General features: G+C 42.2%; 1 protein-coding gene across 1 annotated transcript in view; it reads left to right on the top strand.

The window, feature by feature from the left end:
• The window catches only part of PRKCE (protein kinase C, epsilon), a 762,004-nt gene that overhangs the window by 281,117 nt on the left and 455,787 nt on the right, over positions 1-25,100 (top strand). The window contains exon 2 of the mRNA XM_006882308.1: positions 9,884-9,947. Within this exon, the coding sequence (XP_006882370.1) occupies positions 9,884-9,947 (64 nt within the window). The remainder of the gene's footprint in view (positions 1-9,883; positions 9,948-25,100) is intronic.

Genomic DNA, 25,100 nt, shown 5'->3' with positions numbered 1-25,100 from the left:
TGCCCAAAGTATGTCATACGAAGCTTCAGAATCCTTGACTCCAAGGAGCATTCCGGCTTCACCTTCTCTAGGACAAACCTGTTTGTTCTCCTAGCAGTCCATGGTATATTCAACACTTTCTCCAGTCGTAAACTTTATGATAGATGGAGAAAATATTTAAGTTTGTCAGTGGTATAATTTTACTTGAATTCACAGCCAACACCCACAGTAGCAGCAGCCAAGAAATCAAAAGATGTGTTGCATTGGGAAAATATGGTGTAAAGGACTTTTTGAAAGTCTAAGGATATCGGTTTGAAGAGTAAAGTGTGCTTGATCCAAGCCAAGGTATTTCCAATTGCTTCACATGCTATGAAAGTTGGACAACAGATAGGAAAGAGTAAGAAAGATTGCCTTTTAAAAAAAGACAGAAAAAATAGAAAGACTGCCTTTGAATTGTGGTGTTGGAGAAGAGTCCTGAATGCTCCATGTACTGCCAAAAGAACAAAGATCTTTGTCTTCGAAGTATTACAACTAGGGTGCTCCTTAGAAATAACGCTGGTGAAACTCCATCTCACATACTTTGGGCATAATAACACCTACTTCTAAAAATCCATCATTGAAAACTGTTTCAAGCACAGTTGGCTCTGGTACACAGGAGGTTGCCGTGAGTTGGAAATGATTGATGAGGTACTGCTGGCTTATCAGAGTTGTGGTTATAGTTAGGGATGGAACCTCTTATAAACAGACATTAAGCGATATGTGATAGTGGGAGAGGATGCACAGTCTCCTCCTGTTTGATTTGCTGCCTCTGGAAACCCACTGGAGGGTCAGCTATGCATTGGTTCCAACTCAGTGGCATATAGCAGCAATGGCAACATTGTGATATTGCAAGGACAGAGAAGTTGTTAGTGAAAAGATCATTTTGCTAGTGATGGGCAGGCCTGTGCACTGGTTTGAAATGATTTGGCCATTGTAAGTAGTCACAAGGAATGTATTTTGATTGCATAGCAAGCATATTGCCTCCAAGGTGGATTTTTAATCCAGTGGTAAACAGGTAGCAGGTCCACTCCATGATGGTGGCCAGCTGCCTGGCTTTGAATGTATGTCACTTTCCACAGCCTGCTGATAATCCTGTCTCCCACATGCAAAAACTTAGAGAAACTATTTCAAGAGACTGGAGTTTGGGCAGAACTATTGGGAGCAACACACATTCCATGTTTTATGACTGGATGCCATCTCTGAGCAGGCCCCCTTCCCTGTCTCTGAAAGACCAGTTAGTTAAAAACAAAACAAATGGAAAAATAAAGATAACTCTGCAAAAAAGGCATTGTCTTGGAGTCTATCCTGACTCCTAGCAACCCTGTAAGACAGAGTAGAACTACACCATTGGGTTTCCAAGGCCCATCTTTATAAAAGCAGTGTGTAGCTAGCTTTGTCCTGTGGAGAAGCTGGCAGCTTCTAACCATTAACTTTTCATTTAGCAATCAAGCGCATCATCACTGCACCACCAGTGCCTGTGCTTATTTCCTAGTAGGTCAGAACCCAGCACACAAGACTGGGTGCCATCAAGTTGACTATGCTTGTAGTAACCCTGTGAACAATGGATCTGAACCAAGCCCTGTCCTGAGCTATTCTGACCATCTCTGACATTAAGCCCCTTTTTTACAGTCACCTTGTCAGTCTGTCTTATTGAAGGTCCTTCTCTGACCCTCCACCTTTCCAAGCATGATGTTCTTTTTCAAGGACTTCCCCATCCTAAGAACTTTCCCATGAAGGATACATACACTACTCTTATTTTCATTGGCCTTGGCTCAACAATTTTGAACTGGTTTGAAGCTCTTAATTGTAATATCTTCAGCTCCTGAATTGGTTCCTCTCTCTTTTGTGAGTTCATGCAATTCCATCAGGAATCTTTATTGGTTAGCAAGAAACCTTGCGCAGCCTTAGGTCAAGTTCTATGGGGGCCCAGAGAAGAAAGGACCCAACAGGTAACGTTGGTAGCATCAAACTTGAATATTGTGAAGCAAGTGCTATTGATCAGTTTGCCCAGGTTGATCATGTTGTCAAATGCTATTGATCAGTTTGCCCAGGTTGATCATGTTGTCAAATGCTATTGATCAGTTTCTAACCTATAACAGGCTGAGCTGGGATTTGAAGTCAGGCAATCTAGTTTTAGAATCTTCTCTTAATCACTGTAAATCATTGGACATTTACCCAATGAATGTAAAAAAAAAATACAGTCAGACACATTGAGTGAGAAATCAGTGCAAGACAAAATTCCAGCAGTACATATGGGTTGTTGTTGTTGCTATCAATTCAAGTATGACTCCTAGAGACCTTCTGAACACCCCTGTCCTATCCTGTGCTAACCTCATCATCTCAGACACACTTGAGCCCATTGCTGCAGTCACTGTGTCAGTGCATCTCATTGAGAGTCTTTCTCTTTTTTCCTTATCCTCCACGTTGCCAGGCTTGTGCTTGCCCTCTCCAAGAAACAGACTTTCTGAGCAACATGCCCAAAGCACGTGAGATAAAGCTTCGTCATCCTTGCCTCCAAGGAGCACTCTGGCAGCACCTTCTCTAAGACATACCTGTTTGTTCTTTTGGCAGTCCATGGGGTCGTCAGCATGCTTCTCCAGCACCACAGTTCTAAAGCATCTTCTATCATAAGTGTTTCTCTCATCCTTATTCATTACCCAGCTCTCAGCAGCATAGCAAGTGAATGAAAATGCATGGCCAGAAATACCCCTATGCTTGGGTAGGGGGTTACTTTTACTTTAGAACTGGTTTATGGAGAAAGTGGCTGTGCTTCTTATTTTTAAAACTTTTGGCTCCTCTAATGATACACTGTCATGCATTGCTGTTTTCCTCAAAGAACACAGGAACACTAGACTGACTGTGACAGTGTGAGGTTTTGTAAGCCAATACACACTCCTAGTATTAGGTTTGGCTCATGGAGTCCAGCTCCCAGACTGTTGTGAAGAGGAAGCAAGTGCTTACTTGAGTCTGCTCCATTGGAGGTGTGCTGAGAGCTGGTAGCTGTAACCTCAGACCAACAAGAGCCGAACAAGGAGAGGACCTGGCTGGTCCTTGCGGCCCCTCAGTGGGGGTGGGAAGGAAGGTTTCAGCCAGTTTTCAGGATGTCTGAAGTGTGTTTGGCAAGTGAAACAAGCTGTACCTTAGAGAGCTGAATGTTAGAAATAGGCCATGATCCAAAAGGGATGTTTTATTTTTCACAAAGACAATGATTAAAATATTCTATTAAGTTAATGTAAGAACCTGATCTAAATGTTTGAATGGTTTAAAATGGCATGCAGTGACAAAGCCCTCCTTCTCTACTTTGCAGTTTTGGCCCCTAATCTCAATATTCCCCATCTTTCCTGTGTTTTTTGTTGTAGAAGACTCCTCTCCGAGGGTATCTGATGCAAAGTTTGTAAAACTTTTAAAATAAATCTGTAAAAAAGCACAGTCATTTTTATATATACAGTAGCATAATAAATGCATTATACCTTGCTTTGATGCCCATTTTTTCTGTACCCCAGACACAGTGGGTCCCTATCAGTTGGCACTCTCAGATCTCTTTTTATGCTTTTATAGGAATTACATAATTGTCTCCCATAAGGAGTAGCATCATTTGCTTAAGCAGTTCCCTATTCAAGGATATAGAGCATTTGTTCTAATTATTTTATTTGACATGCCAGGAAATGGGGACCCACATAGAGGTGCTTTTAAATGCCTGAATAGGCAATTGGACTACATTTTGGTATGCTGTTCACAAAATGATTGTATTTTGATCACAGAAGACAGAAGAAGGTGGCTGAGAGTGTGTTTTGCACACACGGGGGTGTGTATGACTACTTGTGCCTACACGGGTAGGTGTACATTATGTTGTGTGACAGATGTGTGCTTGAAAAACTCTGAATGAATGCTTTTATTTTTAAAAGCGGAATACGACATTTTAAATGCTCTGCGGGTGGGAAGATGATTTGTTATTTAAAGAAAACTTGTGGAGGAATCCTTATGTGAAATGATGAGGTGGTTTTCCCCCCGCCCCTTTTCTCTTTTTTAAAGCCTTGCTTGATGAAGTAAAATTTACAGACAATAAAATGTGCTCATTTGAAGTGCATAGCTCAATGCAGTCTGACAAGTGTACACATTCCTGTAACTACCCCAATCAGATTTAGAAGATTTCTGTCTTCCAGTAAGTTCTATTGGGTCCCATGGAGAGCACTTGTCTTAGTTGTCTGATGCTGCTGTAACAGAAATACTGCAAAGGCATGGTTTTAACAGAACTAAATTTAGTCTTTCATCATTTAGAAAGCTGGAACTCGGGGTGCTGGCGCTAAGGGGGGCTTTCTCTCTGGGTCTGTTCTGGAGGAAGGCATTTGTCTCTTTCTGCATCCCTGTGCCTGGCATTTCTTGCAGAGCTCCAGTGTCTTGGCTCCAGTCTTCTCCTAGATTTGGAAGGTTCCCTATGCAGGGACTTGGGTCCATGCATGTGCTCTTCAAGGAGCTCTCTTTGTGGGGCTCAAGTCCTCTCTTTTCTAGTGGTTTCCATCTCCTCCTTTGTAAGACAAAACATGATGTAGACCCCACCCACACCAGCTAAACTTCTCTTTGATCGAGTCATGGCTGAGACCAGACAAGGTGTTGTTTCCCACCTTAATCTTTTTACAGAGAGCTCTGATGGATGGTCTACTGGCAAGAAGCTGTGCTGCAGTCCCAAAGTAACACTGTTTGAGCCCACAGCCACTTCGGGGAAGAAGGATGGGTGGTCTCCTCTCATGTAATTATTGCCTCTGAAATTCTCCTGAGGGTCAGCTATGGGTCAGTTCTGACTCAATGATACACAGCAACAACAACAATCTCTTTACAGTTGATTGACACAGCATGTGGATGATTATGTTACTACGTAACTCTCTAATCCTGCCTCACTGACATCACAGAGATTAGGATTTACAGTGCATGTGATAATTGCATAGTACAGCGAATCGTGGCCTAGCCAAATTGAACCACCATGAGACTTGTGAGAGCTAGAAGTCGGTGAAAATTCCTTGTTTCTCTAGGTTCGTTCCTACAAATATCCTGCCTTTTTACGGGCTGCAGTTGAAAATATTTGAGTTTTCTTTCTCTAACAGGCTTTCACTGTATGTATCAAAATTATACCTGAGAGGAACAGCGGACAGGAAAGGATACATCATTGGCCATTAGACGTTCATCTGGTCTCCTGAGAGGAGGAGGGGGAATGTGCATGCAGCCTCTGAGAACCTCCTCTTCCCTGACTCCATCTGGGCATTCTGCCTGCACTAGCTCATTCAATCTCAACACCAGCCATCACATGCAGTTCAAATCCACCAGCTACACCATGGCAGAAAAATGGGCAATCTGGTGGCCTCAGTGTCCCTGACACACTTGAACCCATTGCTGCAGACCCTGTATCAGTCCATCTTGTTGAGGATCTTCCTCTCCTTTGCTGACCCTCCACATTCCCAAAAATGATCCCTTTCCAAGGTCAGCCTCTCCTAACAGCATGTCCAAAGTACATGTGATGAAGCTTTGTGATGTTTGCTTCAAGAAACACTTTCTCCAAGACATATCGATTTGTTCCTTTGGCAGGCCAGAGTTATCCAGCACTCTTCTCCAGCATCACAATTCAAATGCATTGATTCTTCTCCCGTATCCTTAGTCTTCGTCCAGCTCTCAGATGCATAGCAAGTGATTGGAACAACAGTGACTTGAATCAGGCACACCTTAGTCTTTAAATTCACATCACTGTTCTTCCCCAGTAGGAAGTTTTGTATAATTTGCATAATTACTCATTTCACAGGTGGTACAGCCGACCTGCAGCTTGGTGGGGAGGGAGGGCAGGTGGTGGTGAAATAATTGTCTGAGGTTACTTAGTTGGTTAAATGACAAAACTGACCCAACTCCAGAGGCTGTGCAAATCTCTCTGCCCTGCACCATTTTTTGTTGTTATTGTTAAGTGCCAGCGAGTTGTAGGCGACTCATAGTGACCCTGTGAATGAAAGTTCTCAATGCTTGTGTGACTTTCATCCTTTCCCCAGGTTCATAGGGTTTCTGAAGGCAAGCTATTACAGAAGTGGATGCCACTCATCCTTCCCAGCTTGTTTTAATCAGGGAGCTCCACCAACTGTCCTCTATGGGTAACCATTATTGCATTTGACTCATCAGTGTCACAGTGTTCGGTTTCACAGCAACCACGAGTTACCTCTGTACAGCAAGTGGACAGACCAGAGGTATACGACCTAGAAGAATGTTTCACCAAAAAACCAATTAAAAACAGGCCTCACCCACCTTTGGCTTGGTAGCATCACTTTCTGTCCACTGGGCCAACTGAGCTCTCTCTATGCTGTTGTTGTTACGTGCCATCGAGTCGTAGGTGACTCATAGCAATCCTGTAAACGAAAGACCTGAGCACTTGTATAACTTTCGTCCTTTCTCCAGGTTCATAGGGTTTCCGGAGGCAAGCTGTTTGGGAGGTGGATGCCACTCCTCCTTACAAGCTTCTTTTAATCGGGAAGCTCCAACACTTTCCACCATGGGTAACCATTATCGCATTTGACACCATTTGCTGCCATCTAATTTCCTTTACTCTAGCTGAAGGGATGGCCATAGGCAGTGGGGTTGGAAAAAGGATCACAGCAAAGAAATAGAGGTAGGCCAACGAAGACTTGGTAAATATGGTTCCATCTGGAGAACTGGGAGGAGCCTGGCTCATGAAAGGGGAGGTTCAGAACCAATGCTGGGCTGAGTCGGGAGGGAGCAGGCGATCCACTTTTTTTTTTTTTGTTGTGTCATCTGCCTGATGATAATGGTGACTGGCAGCTTATGGGGATTGTGTAGGGCTAGGCACTGCATGGCTTCATCATCCTAGGCAAGTCATCGTAAGCAGAATGTGTGATTACTGTTTTTACCATTACTCAGTTAGCAACCTCGTGATACTTCCAGCCTCGCGAGAGCCGCCTCCCAGGCCGCCTTGGGGCTGGGCCAGTGCTCTGCAGCCAGCCGCCCAGCCTGCAAAGCCCTTTGTTACTTTTGGCATGGGTAATAGCTTAATGTCTATTTTTCTATTTAGAAATGCAGTTTGCCAGCATCGAGGCAGCAGTAGAGGCAGCAGTAGGCACTAAAATGGTTTCGATTGCTATCTTGAATGTTAATATCCTAACCCGTCTTATCGTCCATGACCCCGTCCTCTCTGCCACCAGCGCCAGTTCCTCTTGCAGAGCTAGGCCTTCCAGCCCGACTCAGTCCTTGGTGGCCCTCCTCCCTGCTTTTCACAGATAGCATTGTATTTTACCAATAAAACCCGCAATCGTGGGAAATCTTTCACTTAGAACATATGAGAAAGTGTTTCATTTTGTCTATGGGGTTTAATGGGGATGATCCAATCTCTGAACAGTATACATTATTTAAAGTCCATACTTTAAGAAAAAAGGGCCTCTGATACATTTGAACTTTGACAGAGACAGAATTCTAGTTTGGCTATGCTCAGTGAAGCCAACTATTGGCTTTCCCATTTGTAATTCAGTGTAGGATCCGGGTTATATTTGCGGCAGAGTCATACTAGTGCATAGAGTTCTGAAGAACACGTTCTTTACCTAGAAGCCTGAACTTAGGCACTTCTGGGGGTGGAAGGGTCAGTTTTTTGTCCAGTAGGAACACCAGCTTGTTTTCACATGGATATCACACCACCACACTCACTGAGTCAGCTCCAACCTCTGGTTGCACTCACGTATGGAACTATAGGGTTTGTGAAGGTTGCTTTTTCAAAGTAGACAATCACCAGGTCTTTATTGTGAGCCACCTCTGGGCGAGCTCAGACCACCACCAGCCTTTTTGTTAGCTGCGTGTTGTGTTAACTGTTAATACTATCCAAGGACTCATTTCACATTCAAGAAGGTTGAGGTATCAGAGACAATAAAATTGGCTCAAGATAGAGCAGTATTCAGAGGTGTTGTACCTAGGGTTGCTATGAGTCATGAGTGACTTGACAACTTGACAGCACATAATAACAACAGGTCTGCTCAGGGCTTCAGTCCAGTTGAGGAACGTGATAGCCCCTGCTGCCTCAGACACCCAGAAATATCATCATTGGGCTTCTCACGAGTCACTGCTCATGAAAATGAAATCTAGAGGAAAGCTGTAAGCATGCCTCAATCACAAAGGACTTGAGTCTGCAAAGAAACTGGGCTTTCTCGCCAGGAATGACTATGGGAAGCTTGACTGTATATAGAGTTAGATGCTGGGAGAATGGAACTGGAAAAGATTAGTTTTACTCAAGATTATTTTTCTCACAAGGCATATGTGGTGCACCTGGTGTAGTCACCCCCTGCCCTAATCCCCCTCAGATGCAGCCTGTGCCTACCTTAGCTCAATATTAGGTGCAAATAAGGAATATGGTGATAACGTTCTCTGCCTGGCAGGGTAAACAGACACAGAGACAGACACAGGGCACCATGACTAAGGTGTGTGTGGTAAATGGTGGGAACACAGCTGAGGGAGCAATGGCTTCCGGCTGAGAGTATCTGGAAAGACTACGGAGAGGAGGTATCCCATAGGCTGGTGTTTCCTGGGCATTAATTGTCATTCTTCCTCTTTTTTGGGGGGGATCATGGGGAAAATAGAAAAGGAGTGTTTTCTGCCCTCAAGGAATTCACAGCTTGCGGAAAAGGCCTGCCTGGCACTTCCGAACCAATTAAATTTCTGCAAAGACAGACTGTGGAGGTGGGGACAGGCCGCAGTGGGTACTTTGTGATCCAGGATTCCCGGAGTTCCTGCTGTCTCTTATGGAGAACACAGCATCTGTGAGGATCCTTGAGTCCTTACACGAGTGCACTGAAGCACAGATGTGGGTCTCTCTGCCTTTTCTCCTGTGTCAGGTGACACTAGCTTGACTCTGTGTAGGAGCTGCAGTTAGCTGCGTCTGGAAGGGGGAGGGAGCTGACCTGAGAGGGTGGACTGTGGTGACAGAAATAACTTGGCTGTGTTGACTTTCTTCACGATTCTGGTGGAATCTTGGGCTCGACAAACAGGTGGGGTCATCCATATCAACCTGAGCTCTGGGTTCCTCAGTTCGGCACAAATCCAGACCACATGTGCACGGAAGCTGTGCTGGGGCTGTTCCTTCCACCCTGCACACCTTCCCTTTTCTGCATTCATGAAGTCTTTCCAGTGCTGCCACTATTTAAGTCACATTAGGGACTATTTCGGTTATTCTCTGTTCCTCCTCATTTATATGGGTTCAGCATTGTTCCATGTTTGTTAACTTCCCAGTGAAATTGTACGCATCTTGAAAGCAGGGATAATGTCTTATGTGTCTTCTCTTACCCTTGGGAGACAGTGTGTGGGCTTACCTAGAAAGTTTAGGCTTAAAAACTCAGCTTTGCCTCTCACCATGCAGCTGTGAATAGCTTTCCAATCTATGAAAGGGGTTAACTTAGAGTTTCTCAATCTTGACATTGCTGACATTTTTGGATTGAATAATTCTTGGCTTAGGATGGCTTAGGGTGGGTGGGCACTGTGCATTGTAGACTATATAGCAACATCTCTGGGTCAACTCATTAGATGCCTATAGCATGTCATAGCCCCCACCCCTAGTCTCAATGATTAAAATGTCAGCAGACATTGTCAAGTGTTACTTGAGAAGAAAATCATTCTCTGGTTGAATATGCAGAGATCCCCTGCTGTAGCACTGACACCAAGTAGAAGTACCAATTCTTTTTCCTTCCAGATTCACCTAGGACTTGACACATTGCAGGGTGATGCATAGAATGATGTTCTTCTGGGTTTTAGCAATTTGGGGTGGAAATGTGGTATAAAAAAGAAAATCTCTGGGTGCCCAAAGGATGCACTAACAGCGTCACTGCCATGTTCTTAATTGCAGATTGATCTGGAGCCAGAAGGAAGAGTGTATGTGATCATTGATCTCTCGGGGTCGTCCGGTGAAGGTAGGAGAGTGTAATCTCATGTCTTCATTCTCCTGTGTTGATTTTCTTTTGTCTTCTGAGTCAGTCTTTCCCCTCTTCACTGGGACATATTATAGTATCATTTAATTTGTTGGCGCAGATTAAAGGAAGCGGTTATTTGGAAGGCACTTGTGCCTGTGTACCAAAGGGACCAGCCATCTGTCAGCTCTGGTGGAGCAAGGAAGATTTTTACTTCCGAGGCTGGGCCAATACAACAGGCCTTTTGTGCACAACGTGTGATTTGGTGAAGTGTCCATGTCTCTGTGGAGTGCCTGTCTGTATGCAAAGCAGAGCTCTTTACAAAGGAAGGAAAACTAGTTGCTGTACAGGTATTCAGAAATGAAAGAAATAAGGCGTCAAATTGCAGAACTGTGTTTTTATGGAGTTTGATATGTTTTCTAGTTCTTTTTCAAGCTGCTCACCTAGGAAAAAGGCCTGCTCCTAAGGCAAAATCTTGGAAAAGAAACTTTGACTCCCCATGGCTGCTGAGAAGAGTTTGTTTTTTTTTTTTTTCCTTCCCGCCCCTGAGAAGAGTTTTTGATTGATTGTTGGCTTTCTTTTCTTTTTTTGCATCTTTTGTCTCAATTCTTTCTTTGCTCACTGAATACATTTCAAGGCTTCATTGTGTGGCAAGTCGGTAGATGGGAAGGACATAAGATAAAACTTGTGCGCATAAGTACAAGGAGATTGTGGTGGGCGTGAGCTCTAGGAAGTTTGGAATTAAGGCTGAAATTCCTTTACTGAGGTCATTGTTCTCCTCATCCTTCTGTCTCTCCAGGGGAATGGAAGAATTTAATTTCATAGGAGACTGAGTCTTGGCAGAGTAAGGAGAGGAGCTAGAGAATGACACTGGTCACCTGCTCCACATGAGAGCGGTCCTGCGTAAAACATGCCTGACACTAACAGCATGCTGGATTTGCCAAGGACAAACACCCCCAGATTCTTGGCAGTGACAGTAACAGAGCTGCTGTGCCCCAAAGCAAAACAGTCAGCTCCCTCAGATCCTTGTGACTTGAAGACCTTTCACAGTATCTCCCTAAAATATGGGGACACAAGGCACAGAGAGTCACAAAGCCTCAAGGTCTCCCCCGTAATTTTAAGGAGATGATGATGCCATGTGAAGATAATGCCTAATGAGCTTCATTTAGCTAACTCATAACACAATTCCAACAGGTGAATAGAAGGATTTTGTGTCTGGAAGCATTGGGAAGAGAATGGAAATCAGTCGTCTTTTTGTAGATCACAATTCCTTAACTATTACAATATTTAATATCCTTCCAAAATTGATCTTTCACAATGTCTGCTCTTAATTGCAATTTTCACTTTGACTTTTCTAATTGGATTCTGTGCCTGGAGCATGGAAAAGCCTAGAATAGAATCTGTTAGAGATGATTTGAGAATGTCACAATATTCAATATGGGATAGTTCAGGCTAAACCAAAGTCTAAAGAATAATAAAATGGCTAGCTGTGTAGCCACAGCTTGGATGAGGAAATAATGCTGGCAGCAAACTGAAACCTTGCTGTGGCTTTTAACATGACGTTTGATCCCTGGTTCCCCTGACTGAGTGTGTTACAGTGCCCTCCTGATTGTAGATCAGCAGAACATTCACAACATTTGATGGACAAAGTCATTTTTTCCCTTATGTAATCTTTGTGCAGGGATGGTATTGGTGGTGGTGGTGTGTATCATCGAGTCAGAACAATACCAAAGCTGACCCTCTAACAGGTTTTCAGAGGCAATAAATTGCATGAGAGTTGATTGCCTGTCTTTCTCCAGGGAACCAGTTGATGGATTCGAACTGTGTGCCTTTGAGTTGACAGTGTAGTTCCTTGCCTCTAGACCTCTAGAGCTCCCATATGCAGCAGGCTTCATTAATCGATTACATATGTGTATCTTGTGCCAGGAAGTTAGGCTACCAATGGAAGGCTTAGATTATCATTACTTTTACTTTGTAGAGATTAATGACTTGTATAGCTATGGAGGGAATCCTCTTTTTACGTTAGCGCAAAGGAGATGGATAAATGAATGAAAAGAGATATCAGAAGCAAGTGACTTTTTTCTTCTTCTTGCTTCTCTAGCATGTGTGAATGGTCAAAGCAGTTTTCACTGGGCTAAATTCTTGGACTGTTTTTTTAATCTCTTTCATCTAAAGAAAACAGAGTTTACTTTAGAAATGCTGACACATGCCAGCGTCTGTAAGTGCCTGCCATGTGTTGCTCTGAAGAAAAGAAGAATTTCTGTTTTCTTTTTTCCTTGCTGTTCTTGGACTTCAGATCCCATCTTTGGATGGGGAGAAGGCCTTTCAGTAATCCGCCTAGAAGCTGAGCTTGTTGTGTTGCACATGTCTGTTCTCCTTGGCCTGCTGCTGGTCTGGAGGTGGTTTTGGTTTTGGAAGGTGGAAGGGTTGGCAGCCTGAGGAGAAGAATGGGGCATGAGAAGCTGTAACATTTGCTCCCTAGTCCACAGGAGGAAGGGCTAGTGTAAACCATGACCATTACAGACACCCTGTTGAATATATTGACTAGACCTTTTCAGGTTTGTGTATAAGCCCCTGTCTTTAGAGAATATATGTAAACTTGTCTGCAGAAGGGTGAGAAGAATATTGAAATGAGCCTCCTGGAAGTTTTCAGCATTCAGTATTATTCTGCTGCTCAGCAGATCGTCAGCTTCCCCACCTCAAATGCTCCAGTTCCATCAACAGATAATCATGTGTTATAGAGATTATACAAACTTTACAACACTTGCAAGTATGGGAGATTTCAAAGAAAGATGTGCAGTTGAGACTGTGTAAATGATGCTTCCTACTTCTAAGGGTGTAAAAAAAAAATCAAATGGTTTTCTTGCTGATGTTTTCTTGCTTTCTATAGAAAGCCTGGTTGTTTTCAGCTGCTTGAGCTTGAGCTAATATAATTTCTATCATGCAATGAAATTCCACTGCTTGCATGTCTGGTGAGTTCTCCTTAATGGAATTTGACCAGTGTGCACTTTAGTTAAACCAGCTTCCTGATCCCAAATGTAAGAAGTCAGGATGGATGTCCACGCAGGTCATTTCTGGTCAGGTGATTTATCCTTTGGTATAGTTTAAATAACTTATCTGCCAAAGCTGACGCTGGCTCACATCCTCAGAGGTAGAGGGAGATTCTGTGTGGCAGGTGCTCTACCTGCATTATTCCAAATAGCAAACCCCTTCAGAATGCTTGTGTGTGAAACCTCTCTAATCAGTTACATCATTGGCTTTGTCTTTTATTGTAAATAATAAGTACTTGACTTCCTAATAAATAGGGCTCTAGATAGTCACCATGCACTTAATTCAGTATATGTAACAAGCATAAAAGGAAAGTAATGTCAGCTGTTTTGTGTCCGTTACTTGGTATTTCTTCCTTTGCTATGATGTTACTGTCTTTTCTTTATGATGATATGACAGCGTGACCTTACTCACAGGCCTCAGATGCGTGGAGGCAGGCCCTATCCTGGATTTCTGGGCTGGCTTTCCCCTGCCCTCCAGCCAGCTGCAAGCATTCGCTCATGAGGCTCTTCACATCCAACAATAGCAATAAAAATTCGACCGCTTTTCGTATGTTTGGATCACTGTTTGAGCAATAAAATACAACAGATACAGATCATTTGCATTCCTTTTGCATCACATAATCACAAATCATTCCACTTCTATCCCTAAAGTACAGAGTGATTGTGTGTTGAGGAAGCAGAAGGTGAAGAGCAGAGAGTAGGATCCCCACCCTCTGGGGGGAAGAATGGTGTTCTTTCTGCAGCTTCCTGCTCCCTAGTAATGGCATTCCGCCTCCCCTCTGGGACTGGCAGCAGATCGAGTGGGAAGAGCAGGGCTGTTGGAGTTCAGACTTGGATTGGATTTACATCCTGGCTGTGGTGTTTACTAGCTTAGAGCATCAGAGTTCTCACCCTCGGAATGGGGTTAATAGTGCCAAGGCGACAGCGTTGCTATAAGGATCATGTCTTGGTAGAGTGCCTTCTCATATAGGAAATGCTCAATAAGTATTCTCAGGACGTAGAGACCTGAATTCAGGGGAGTAAGCGTGGTTATACCCAGTGCCCAGGAAAGCATGCAGAGAACATATTGAAGCCAGGTTTCTGACGCTAGGGCGTGGCATGTTCTGCAGAGCCAGAACAGAGCAAAGCAATGGGGAGGCAATTTATAGCGTAATAAATGTGCACTAACGATGAGATGGCTTCCTGCGGAGTTCAGACAGTGCCATTTTTTTCCTGCCCTGCCTCTTCTCTCTTCTTCCACACATGAGATGGTTCCCAGAAGAACATTCTTTAGCCTCCCTGAGCTGCTCATTTGTATCCTGTGATTCTTAAAGCCAGAAAGTTCTCTGTACCAGAATCTCAACTGACCTCATCTCTGCTCAGTTCAATTGAGAACATGTGGTCCCCACACATTCATCTACCTCTAGACAAACCCCTTCATTTTTCTGAATCGTTATTAAATCTCTCTTCTTCAGGCTGAAACCATCTAATTTCTTAACTTTCTGATGGGATATTTTAGAAATTTTAACTCATTTTAGCAGAACTATTCTGAACTTTTTCCAGGATAGACAGACATGATCTAACCACAATAACAATAACCGGTTGGTAGAGGCTTTATCAAGTGCTAAGAATATTATCTCCATGTGAGAGATGGTAAAATGGAGGGGCTGCATATGTGCCCAAGATCAAAGTGTTGATGAAAAACCCCATTGAGTCTAGACTCCAACCTGGCCTCTAGTCCTGTGCTCCAGGTCATTACCCCAGAACGAGCTTGACAACATGATAATGACGTGTCTATTTATTCTTCCTTGTTTGTTCTTTTCTTCATAAAGCTTTTCATGGAAGTCGAAAGCTTAAATTTTTAGCTTTGAATCAAAAGATGACCCAGGTAGTCCCTTTGGTTAAGCAGCAGATTCCTGTCTCACTCTTGTTGAAAGGAAGACTGTGTTGGTCCCAGTGCAGTTAGGCTGGGCCCCTCCCGGGTGTGGTTCAGTGTGGCTCCGTGGCCTGCTCGTGTGCTCTGCACCAGGCTGGATTCATCTGCTCCTTGTTAAAGTCATTTGTTGTGTATTTGAAGAGGCTTGTGTTCATTGCAACATTTAGAGCACTACCTTTAGAGTTGTACTCAAAAGGGTGAACTTCCTCTTCAGACTCTCTCCAAACCAGTTGGCAATATATCTAGATAACATCTCTTAGGAGCCAGAGCCCTACGGAAGCTTCAGTTCATAAAGATTATGCCATTTTCTCTTCTGAATTCTACATTATTTAATCCAGTGTTCTGGTTACCAAAGAATAAAAAGAGCCATTCATTCAATGAAAATGAATCACCAATATACTTTAGTAAATTTCCCCAGCTTTGTAACCAAGCTGAGTTTTGGGACTGGAAAGTGGGAGAGACACAGAATATGAGAAAAGAAATTCTCAAGAAGCTTGAAATATGGCCCTTGCCTTCAAGAAACCTACAGTTCATTTAGGAATTCAGGACTTGTAAAATGAAAACATTAGCAAACAGTACAAAGCAAGATAACATTGAGTGCTTAATTAGATGTTACCAAGGTTCGTTCCACAAATAGAAATAGCATAGGGCTAAAATACCTCCCAAGTTTCAAGGAAGAGGCAGGGCTTGAACTAGAAAGGAAAAGATAAATAAAGTTGATTGGCAGGGAAGTTATGGGCAACAATTCTTAGCAGGGGAGATTTTGTCATCTTCATCAAAGACAAGTTTGAGTGTGTTATTTTTAGATACAGCTGCATGTTGTTGTTGTTGTGTGCTGTTGAATCTGAATTGACCCATGGCTGACCCTCCAGCAGAGTTTTCAGAGGCAGTAAATTGCACAGGAGGAGATTGTCCATCCTTCTCCTGTGAAGTGGCTGGTGGATTTGAACTGCGTAGACATCATCATTAAATGGATGCGATCATGCTTTCCAGAGGCTTCCAAATAAAACATTAGTCGTTATCGGTGTTGAAGGCAGAAGTTTTCATGCTATGCAAACAAGAAAATGAAATGGCCTAAGTCATCAAGTTATATTTCACCCAAATAACAATAAAAAGTTACTTTTAAAAATGATTAAGCTGTTTTTAGAAGTTGGAAGCCGTTCTTTTTGGCTATGTCTTAACGGTCAAGGTCACTCTTCTCCCCTTGTCCCAAGGAGATAGATTTACTGTAGTCAAGACCAGGACAGTAAATGGAGCCAGTTTCCTAAGTGCTGCACTTTCCTAGTGATGGGAAGGTTAAACTTAGATACATGGGATCCTTTGTGGCCCTTGCTGCATCCCTTTGCTTCTTTAATGTTGTGACAATTCCATGGTAAACCCACAACCACCCACTTTGGCCTTTCTAACCAGTCTTCCATAATTAAGTCCAGGCACATTTACTCTCTTCAACTTTTATTCTGTCTCTAATAAGAAATGTTGCTTCAGAGTCTGAGGAGAGTCCCCCAAATAGGGGACCATGATGTATCACCAGTCACACTCCTAGGAGATGTTTTAGGTGGAGAAATCTTGATCCTATTTACTCCACAGACTGCCCAGACACGTTGGATTCTCCAGTGGATGCTGGAGTACAGAAACTACTTTAGGGCTTTGGAAGAATAAAAAGAACTATCCAGTTACTTAAATATGTGATTATAATGTGCATCCCACTTCCCCGTCTCCCTGAAACTTAACCTTTTGCTACCACTGATGCCCACAACTAGCAAAGGAGCTCCTTAATCTTCAGATTTATTTTTTTTAATTCCTACTTTATCCAGATAGAATAAATGGTTGTTCCCCAGTATGTCTATATATACTAGCTGAGACAGAGCAGTTAGCTCAGCAGTAGTGAGCACTGAGCTCCCACCAAGGAGTTTATACTGCCACAAAGGGATTTTGCTGCATGGGGAATAAGCCAAGAAACCTTAATTTCCTTCATAGTCAGTCCTCTGAAATGAATCATCAGTGGTTAACAACACCAAATGCCAGCCATTAGTAGAAGAAAACCAGAATGGAATCTGCAGTATTGGAGAGTAGCTCTCCTGAAGATCACTGCTAAGAGTCCATTCCCCTGCCATTCCGGGGCCATACATGTGTGTGTTCTATTGACTTGTGTGCATGTTTTTACTAATAGAGTAAGTGAGGAGAAAGTAGGCATGTTCAAGAAATACTTTATTAAAAAAGTAGGTTTATAATAGATATCTGATCAGGACGTGAGCCCACATTTCCTGGCATGACCCCTGTTGTCTTGCTGTGTATCATTTCTGTGTCTTATAGAAGAAGTTTGTTTCGGGAAATTCATATTTACAGCTCAGCTCATACTGGGCCAAAGTGGCCTATAATGTAATTATCTATTATTGTTGATGTCTTCATGATTTATCTTGAAACAAAAGAGTATTTCCACTCATCTAACCTAATTTGGAGAGTTTTCTTTCGGAAGCAATTACTTTATTCTTTTATCCAGTTGAAATTGGCCGGTGCTGACAGTTTTATTGATTTTCCTTATTACCTAGCTGTTTGTTGAGACCTTTACATTTTCACATTCAGAGTATATTCACCGTCTTTAATTGAGCTGCTAACACTGGGCTTTTTATCCTTTTCCTCTATTGTAAATCTTTGGTGTGAAGTTGTGGTGGAGCCTGAGAACAAATGTCTTGGAATTGCCTATTTTGCCTCTTGTCCTTCATCTGAAGCAACAATTTGGTGTTTGTTGTTGTGGTTTTTTTTTTAAAAAAAATTATAAATACACTGATTACTGGTGGCACAGTGATTAGACCCTTTCCCACTACCTGAAAGGTCAGCACTTTGAGCCCAGCTATGGTGGGAGAAAGATAAGACATTCTGTTTCTTTTTTTTAAAAAAAAATTATTTTATTAATTTTAATGAGCATTTACAGAGATTTTGGATTTTCATTCATTCATTGTTGCACTTTTTTCTTTACCCCCCCTTTCCCCAGTTCATGCCTCTCTTTGAAAAGCAAAAGATAAACTTCTTCGTTAGTATGCAGTCCCCCCTCCCCAACCCCGACCCCCCACCCCCACCACAATGCACTTCGCTATGCAACCTTAATTCTGGATTCCTGTGATAATCATAATATGCTGTCATATATTACTTTTAAACTGTTCTATCCCTCATCTGTTTCAATTCAGTATACATAATCTATCCAGTTTTTCTCAGTCTTACTCCAACCCTGATGTCAGTCACTTTCTACAACACCATGCAGTATTAGGACAGTTTGTTCCTCTAACAGCCTTGGACATTCTAATTTGTTTTACAAGCATCACTATGCATCAAGATTCCCTTAATGGTAGTGAGTTTCGGTTTTGGCTTAATATATATACTATAAAGGGAGCTCTGATAGCTTAGTGGCAAAGAAGCTGCACTGCAGTCCGAAAGGCACACTGTTTGAGGCCACTAGCTACTCTGCAAGAGAAGAATGGACACTCTCCTCCCATGTGATTAACTGTCTCTGAAAACCCTCTGGAGAGTCAGCTATGGGTCGGTTCTGACTCGAAGGTCCACGACAACAGCAGCAATATGTAAAATATATATGGTGTGGAGAAGCAGTGGTACAGAGAAGGTGAATGTATTTCCTGCTCTTGGGAAGCTCATTCATACTCCAGTAGAAGGAGACCAACAACAGGACCATAAACACAATAGTTCATTTTAGTTGCTGGATTGTAAAGTGTTCAGTGGGGCGAACAGAGGTACCCTTCCCTTCTGTTGATGGCTCTCCTTTGAGTTGTTATTATTGTTATGTGCTGTCAAGTTGGCTGCATCTTATAACAGTGAGATATGAACAATAGCTATGAACAAACGATAAAAGCCTTGCTCCATCCTGCGCCTTCATCCAAACTCCAAAATACTTCAGCACACTATGATAATCAATCCATCAACAAAATGTTTTCCTTTCTTTCTCTGCATTGTGTCTTTCCTTTCCCAGCATTATGTTTTTTTCCAACAACTGGCTTCTGTGAGAACATGATCAAAGTATGTGAGACAAAGTTTCATCAACTTTGCCTCTAAGAAATACCTGGCTGCCCATCTTCCAAGAGAGATTTGTTCGGTTTTTTGGCAGTCTGTGGGGTATTCAGTACTCTCCTCTAACACCACAGTTCAAGCTTTCTGATGCAAAGAAAGCAACTGAAAATACCATGGCTTCTATCAGGCCTTGGTCTTTATACTAACATCCTTGCTCTTTGGTATTTTGGAGAAGTCCTTGACAGATTTTACCAGTGCAGCATGTCTTTTGATTTCTTGTCTGCTGTCGCCATGGATACTGATTGTGGATCCACATAAAATGAAATCATTGCCAACCTCAAGCTTTTCTACCTTTATCATTATGTTGCCTGTTGATGAGGATTTTTATTTTCTTGATGCTGAGATGTAATCCATATTGAGGACTTTAATCATTGACCTTCTGCAGTAAGTGCTTCAAGTTTTCCTCACTTCCTTCAAGCAATGTATATAATTCAGATTATAATTAATTATAATGTGTATAATTCAGATTGTCTATGTCTAATCCTGATGCCAAAGTCTTCTTTGTATAGTCAGGCTTCTTGAATGATTTACTCACACATAGATTGAAAGGGTATGGAGAAAGGATACAACTCTGACATACTTGTTTCTTGATTTTAAACCATGCATTCATTGTTCCTTTGTTCTTTTTTGTTACGAAAAGACAACTGCTTTTTGGTTTATGTATAGGCTTCACATTAGCACAATTAAGTGTTCTAGGACTCCCATTCTTCTTAATCTTAGCTTATAATTTGTGAAAATCCACACAGTCAAAGGCCATTACATAGTCAATAAGACCCAAAACGGTAGACATCTTCCTGGTATTCTCTGCTTTCAGGTTAATTCTATGGGAAAAATATTTAATGATAGAGGAAACATTAAATAAAGATAGAAGAAATACATAACATAACTGTACCAGAAAGAATTGTTAGACACTGAACCATTTCAGAAAGTAGCATAAGGTCAAGAACCAATGGTACTGAAGGAAAAAGTTTAAGCTGCTCTGAAAGCACTCGTGAAAAATAAATCCCCAAGGAGATGAAATACCAAGTGAAGTGTTTCAATAACTAGTACAAACCCTGGATGTTTTCACTAGCCTATGCCAAGAAATTTCGAAGACAGCCACCTGGCCAACTGACTGGAAGAGATCAATATTTGTTCTTTATGCCTAAAATAGGTGATTCAACTGACTTTAGAAATTATAGAAAAATATCATCAAAATCACATAAAAATAATATCTTGCTGAAGATTATGAAAAAAAAAGTTGGAAAAGTATATCAACAGAGAAGTTTCAGAAATTCAATAGAGAGTCAGAAAGTAGGAGAGAGATCATTGCTGATGTGAGATGAGACTTGGTTTCCTTAAGTCAGTGCATTCATTCATTCATGTGGGTCAATATTCTCATCTGATCTGTGTGGCAATCTTGAAATGCAGGGACTGACAGCTTCCTTCTTTCCTTAGTTAGGAATAAGACTACTTTGCACTGACAAACACTGTAAATAAAGTAAGAGGTGAAGTAAAGGTCTGAAGGTCTAGTGATAAGAAGCTGCATTGTAATCCCAAAGGCACTCAGCTTGGTTTTACCAGCTGCTCCGTAAGAGAAGGACCAGCGATTTCATCCCTTGCAATTAATTGTCTCTGAAAACCTGCTAGAGGGTAAGCTGTGAGTTAAGTTCTAGCCCAGCGGCACACAACAGCAATACATACTTGATGAGGAGTTCCTTTGGGACACTTATGGGTGACATGAACAGTTATGCACTCAACTACTAATTGAAAGGTTGGTAGTTCAAACTCACCTAGAGACATCTCAGAAGAAAGGCCACCTGGTGATTGGCTTCTTGCAAACCTGTGGAGTCTAATTCTCCTGTGGATATTTAGGGCCACTGTGAGTCATAATTGACTCTGCAGTAGCTGGTAGTATTTATAAATATTTGAGGTTTTCTTGTATATATCTAATTTATACATTCTTTAATTCATCTATTTGACATATAACTGTTGAGTACGTACTGTATGCCAGTCACTCTTTTCAGGCATAGGGACATATAAATCAACAATATAAACAGACATTTCTGTCTTAAAGAGGCTACAGTCTAGTAGACACAGACTTGTGTATTTCTGTGCAAAGGTATATAACACACAGGTAACTGGCAGTCTGGAGAAGGAAAGTGAGGCGTTGGAGAAGGAGCTACTCTTGTAATGCATATAAGAAATTTTTTTGTTTACTTCCTGTGTATATATATGAGTTATTTGAAATTTTGGGAAAAAAAAGTCAGGTATAAATGCAACCATTCTTATACATGTGGAGATAGAGACTTGCTCGATTGGAGGTCAAAACACACCCAGGAGGCCTTGTCAGAGAAGAATGATTCCCTGAATCCACAGACCCACAGTTTTAGAGTGGGGGCTCAGGGATCCACATTGTACACTCAATTGTTGCCAAACAGATATCTCTAATATGCAATGTGATAGGATAGTGTTGGGGATGTTCCTCAGCTTGTAGATGTCATTGAGGACTGAGCGTTCCCCATGGTAATCACAGTCAAGAAATCAAAAGATGTGCTACATTGGGAAAATCTCCTGTCTGGGATCTCTCCAAAGTGCTAAAGAACAAGGATGTCAGTTTGGAACTAAGATGTGTCTGATGTAAGTCAGAGTCTTTTCAGTTACTTCCTATGCATCTGAAAGTTGGACAATAAGTAAGGAGGAAAAAAGAAAGCAACCCAAAACAAAAAACCCCCAAAACCTCACAAAACCCTGATACCTTTGAATTGTGGTATTAGAGAAGAGTACTGAATATCCCATGGACTGCTAAAAGGACAAACACATCTGCCTTGGAGAAGGTGAAGCCAAGCAGCTCCTCAGAGGCAAGGGCAGTGAAACTTCGTCTCACATACTTTGGGCATGTCAGGAGCAGCCAGTCCTTGGGAAAAGGCATTGTGTTGGAAAAAGTGAAGAGTCAGGATGGATTGACACAGTGGCTATAACAATGGACCAGAGACCATGAGGATGGCATAGGATTGGGCAAGATTCAGATCGGTGTTCATAGGGTCGTTATGAGTCATAATTGACTCAGTGAGGCCTAACACTAACATGTTGACCTTGTGTCAAAGGGCAGACATTTGCTCCATTGGGTTTCTGTGGCTGTTTTTTCCCCCTGTAAATAGACCCTGAGGTACTTCTACCTGTATAGACTTAACCTTTCAACCTTTCAAATAGCAGCTGAACCACACGGTGAAGCAAAGTGTCTAATTGGTGCCCATGCCTTACCTGATCATCTGGGAGAGTGCAGGTTCTGATTCAATAGACTGGAGAATTCTGCATTTCTAACTGGTTTCTAGAAGATGCGTACAGAACTTCCTGATGCCAAGAGGCAAGAACTGGGATTGTCCCTCTGAAGCATAGTGAGCAGATACCAATTTCAATTTGCCAACGAAGAGTGAAATCTTAGATTTCTCCATTCCCCAGACTTCATCATTTCAAAACTGAAATATCAACTTTATTTCTGTCCATTTGGAACAGATGCATAGCTGACCCTCCAGTGATTTTCGGAGGCTGTCAGTTGCACAGTAGGAGAATTGTCTTATCCCTCGCAGCCCCTGGCGGCTTTGAACCAGCAGAGAGGCACTGCTTTGGGGTCAGGAGAGCAGCTCCCTGCAGAACGTGCCCCCAGAGTCCCTGCCTTTCAGTGTCAGCATGTTCTAATTGTTTTCCTTTCTCACCCCATTTATCCGGGGAAAACACTCTGTATTCTGATGCCAATTTCTGTTTCAAAATTAAGAGAGAGATTGAAGATTTCTCTTTTCCCCAGGTTGTGATCAGTTAGTCTCTTTCAAAATCAGGGTGTTCAAATTCTTTTCCTCTCCCTCTTCATCTCCCTTCATCTGGGGAAAGGACTTAGAAAGCACGCCATGCTGTAGCTCGTGGTCTGCAGAAGGCCAAGATGGACTTCATCACTGTTCTGTAGATGCGAGGGTAATAAGTTCATCACAGGAAAGCAAAGCACTAAAGAGCTCTTCTAAAAGCAACCAGACAGGATATTGGAGGCTTTGTTTTTGTGTTTGTTCTTCCAAAAATACTCTGAAATATTGAACAGTGCTTGTATTTGATCCAGCCAGCCTGATTTTTCTCCTGGATCCTGGGGCTTTAATCTTGTTCAGACTTAGGTCTACTCAGGCCTCCTCTGAGGTAGGAAATTTGCATCTGCTTTTTATGGATGGATCAGGAAACGCAGAGGGATTTGTGGATTTGATACTGGGTATACAATCCAAACACAAACCCCTTGCCATTAAGTAGATTCCGACTCATCAGTTCTGTAGGACAGAGTGCTGTATAGGGTTTTCAATGACTGTACTCTTCCCAAAGACTGATTGTCATACCATTCTCCTACAAATGACTGGGGGGGAGGAGCTTGAAAAGCCAAAATTCTGATCAGCACCTGAATGCTTTAACCATGGCACTACCAGGGTGCTTTAGGTATACAGTAAGGGCATTTTTACCTGATGGATAAATGAATGTGTGACTACATGAAAATAATAGGGAAAAGTACCATTTTAGAAGAGAGCTGTTGAGATAAACAAAGTGTTGGGTCTGACTTGGCTTTTTATAGTCTGTTGTTTCTTGTGCCAGTGTGTAATCAATTACAGGGATAGATGTGGGCCTGAATGCTTAAACATTCTGTGCTAGGAACTCGGTAGGGGCTCTCTAAGGCCACCTAAGAGCTTCTACACACTCTAAGTCCCACTTATAATACTAGGTCTCCTCCTTTCTGATTCAGCTATTTCATTGTGCTTTCAAAATTCACCTTGGAGTTTGCTTCCCCCGAGGAGCCTTCCCACGCTGGCCCGCCTCACCTCCACTCCTAGGTTTATAACATGATATTTTATCCCACACGCCCTTTGTCTTTCTATACAACCTTGTATTCATATAATTCTATTACTTTCACAACTAGAGTCCTGGTTGTTCTCTGCCTACCCTCTTAGCCACAAGCTGTTCAAAGGCAAAGGTTTCTGTGTATGACCTCATATTTTGGAAGTCAAGGACTCTAGTCTGCAGTATGGATTGAAGCTCAACATCAAGAAGACAAAGATTCCCACTGGGACGATTTGCAGCACCATGATAGATTGAGAAGAGATTGAGGTTGTTAACAATCACAAGCCAAGGTTGCTTGGCTCCACAATCAACACGCTTGGCACCAGTAGTCAAGAAATCAAAAGATGAAATGCACTGGGAAAATCTGTTGTCAGGAACCTCTCCAGATTACTGAGAAGCAATGATGTCAGTCTTGAGACTAAGGGGCACCTAATCTAAGCCATGATTTTTACAGTTACTTGCTATACATAAGAGAGCTGGATGATGACTAAAGAGGACAGAAGAATTGATGCCTTTGAGTTGTAGTGCTGGAGAAGAGTACTGAACATACTATGGACCACCAAGAGAACAAATAGGCTTGTCTTGCAGAGGGTGAAACCAAATTTCTCCTTGGAGGCAAGAATTTTGAAGCTTCATCTCACATACTTTGGGCACGTGACTAGGAGGGACCAGTCCTTTGAGAAGAACATCATGGTCGGAAGTTTGAAGGGACAGTGCAGGAGAGGAAGACCCTGGATGAGATGAATAACTGAGGCAGTGACAGTAGGTGTGCTGGAATCAGCAAGACTGACTTAGGAGAGGGCAGGCTTCACAGCTGTTGTACATTGAGTTACTATTACACAAGCAAATTAACGTCACATAACAACAACACATTCCCTGTTGTAATGGTTTCCCATTCCAGTTACGAAAAATATATTTGGGAATAAGGACCATCTAAGCAGACACTAGTGATTGGAACATGGAATGTGAGAACCATGAATGTAGGAAAATTAGAAATTGTTAAGAAAGAAATGGAATGCATAAATATTGACATACTAGGCATTAGAGAGATGAGATGGACTGGCATGGGGCATTTTGAGTCAGATGATCATATGATATATTACTCCGGAGATGAGGTGAGGAAAGATGGAGTTGCTTTCATAGTTAAAAAAGAAATGTCTAGATCCATCATGAAGTACAACATTGTGAGTGATAGGATTATATCCATACGCTTACAAGGAAGTCCAGTGAATACCACTATCATTCAGATATATGCACCAACAACCAGAG

This window comes from Elephantulus edwardii, unplaced genomic scaffold (genome assembly GCF_000299155.1).
Source record: "Elephantulus edwardii isolate Elephantulus edwardi_28Jun2011 unplaced genomic scaffold, EleEdw1.0 scaffold00019, whole genome shotgun sequence".
NCBI lineage: Eukaryota > Metazoa > Chordata > Mammalia > Macroscelidea > Macroscelididae > Elephantulus > Elephantulus edwardii.
Note: the sequence above shows the minus strand (reverse complement) of the source record. Positions and strands in the feature narration are given on the sequence as shown.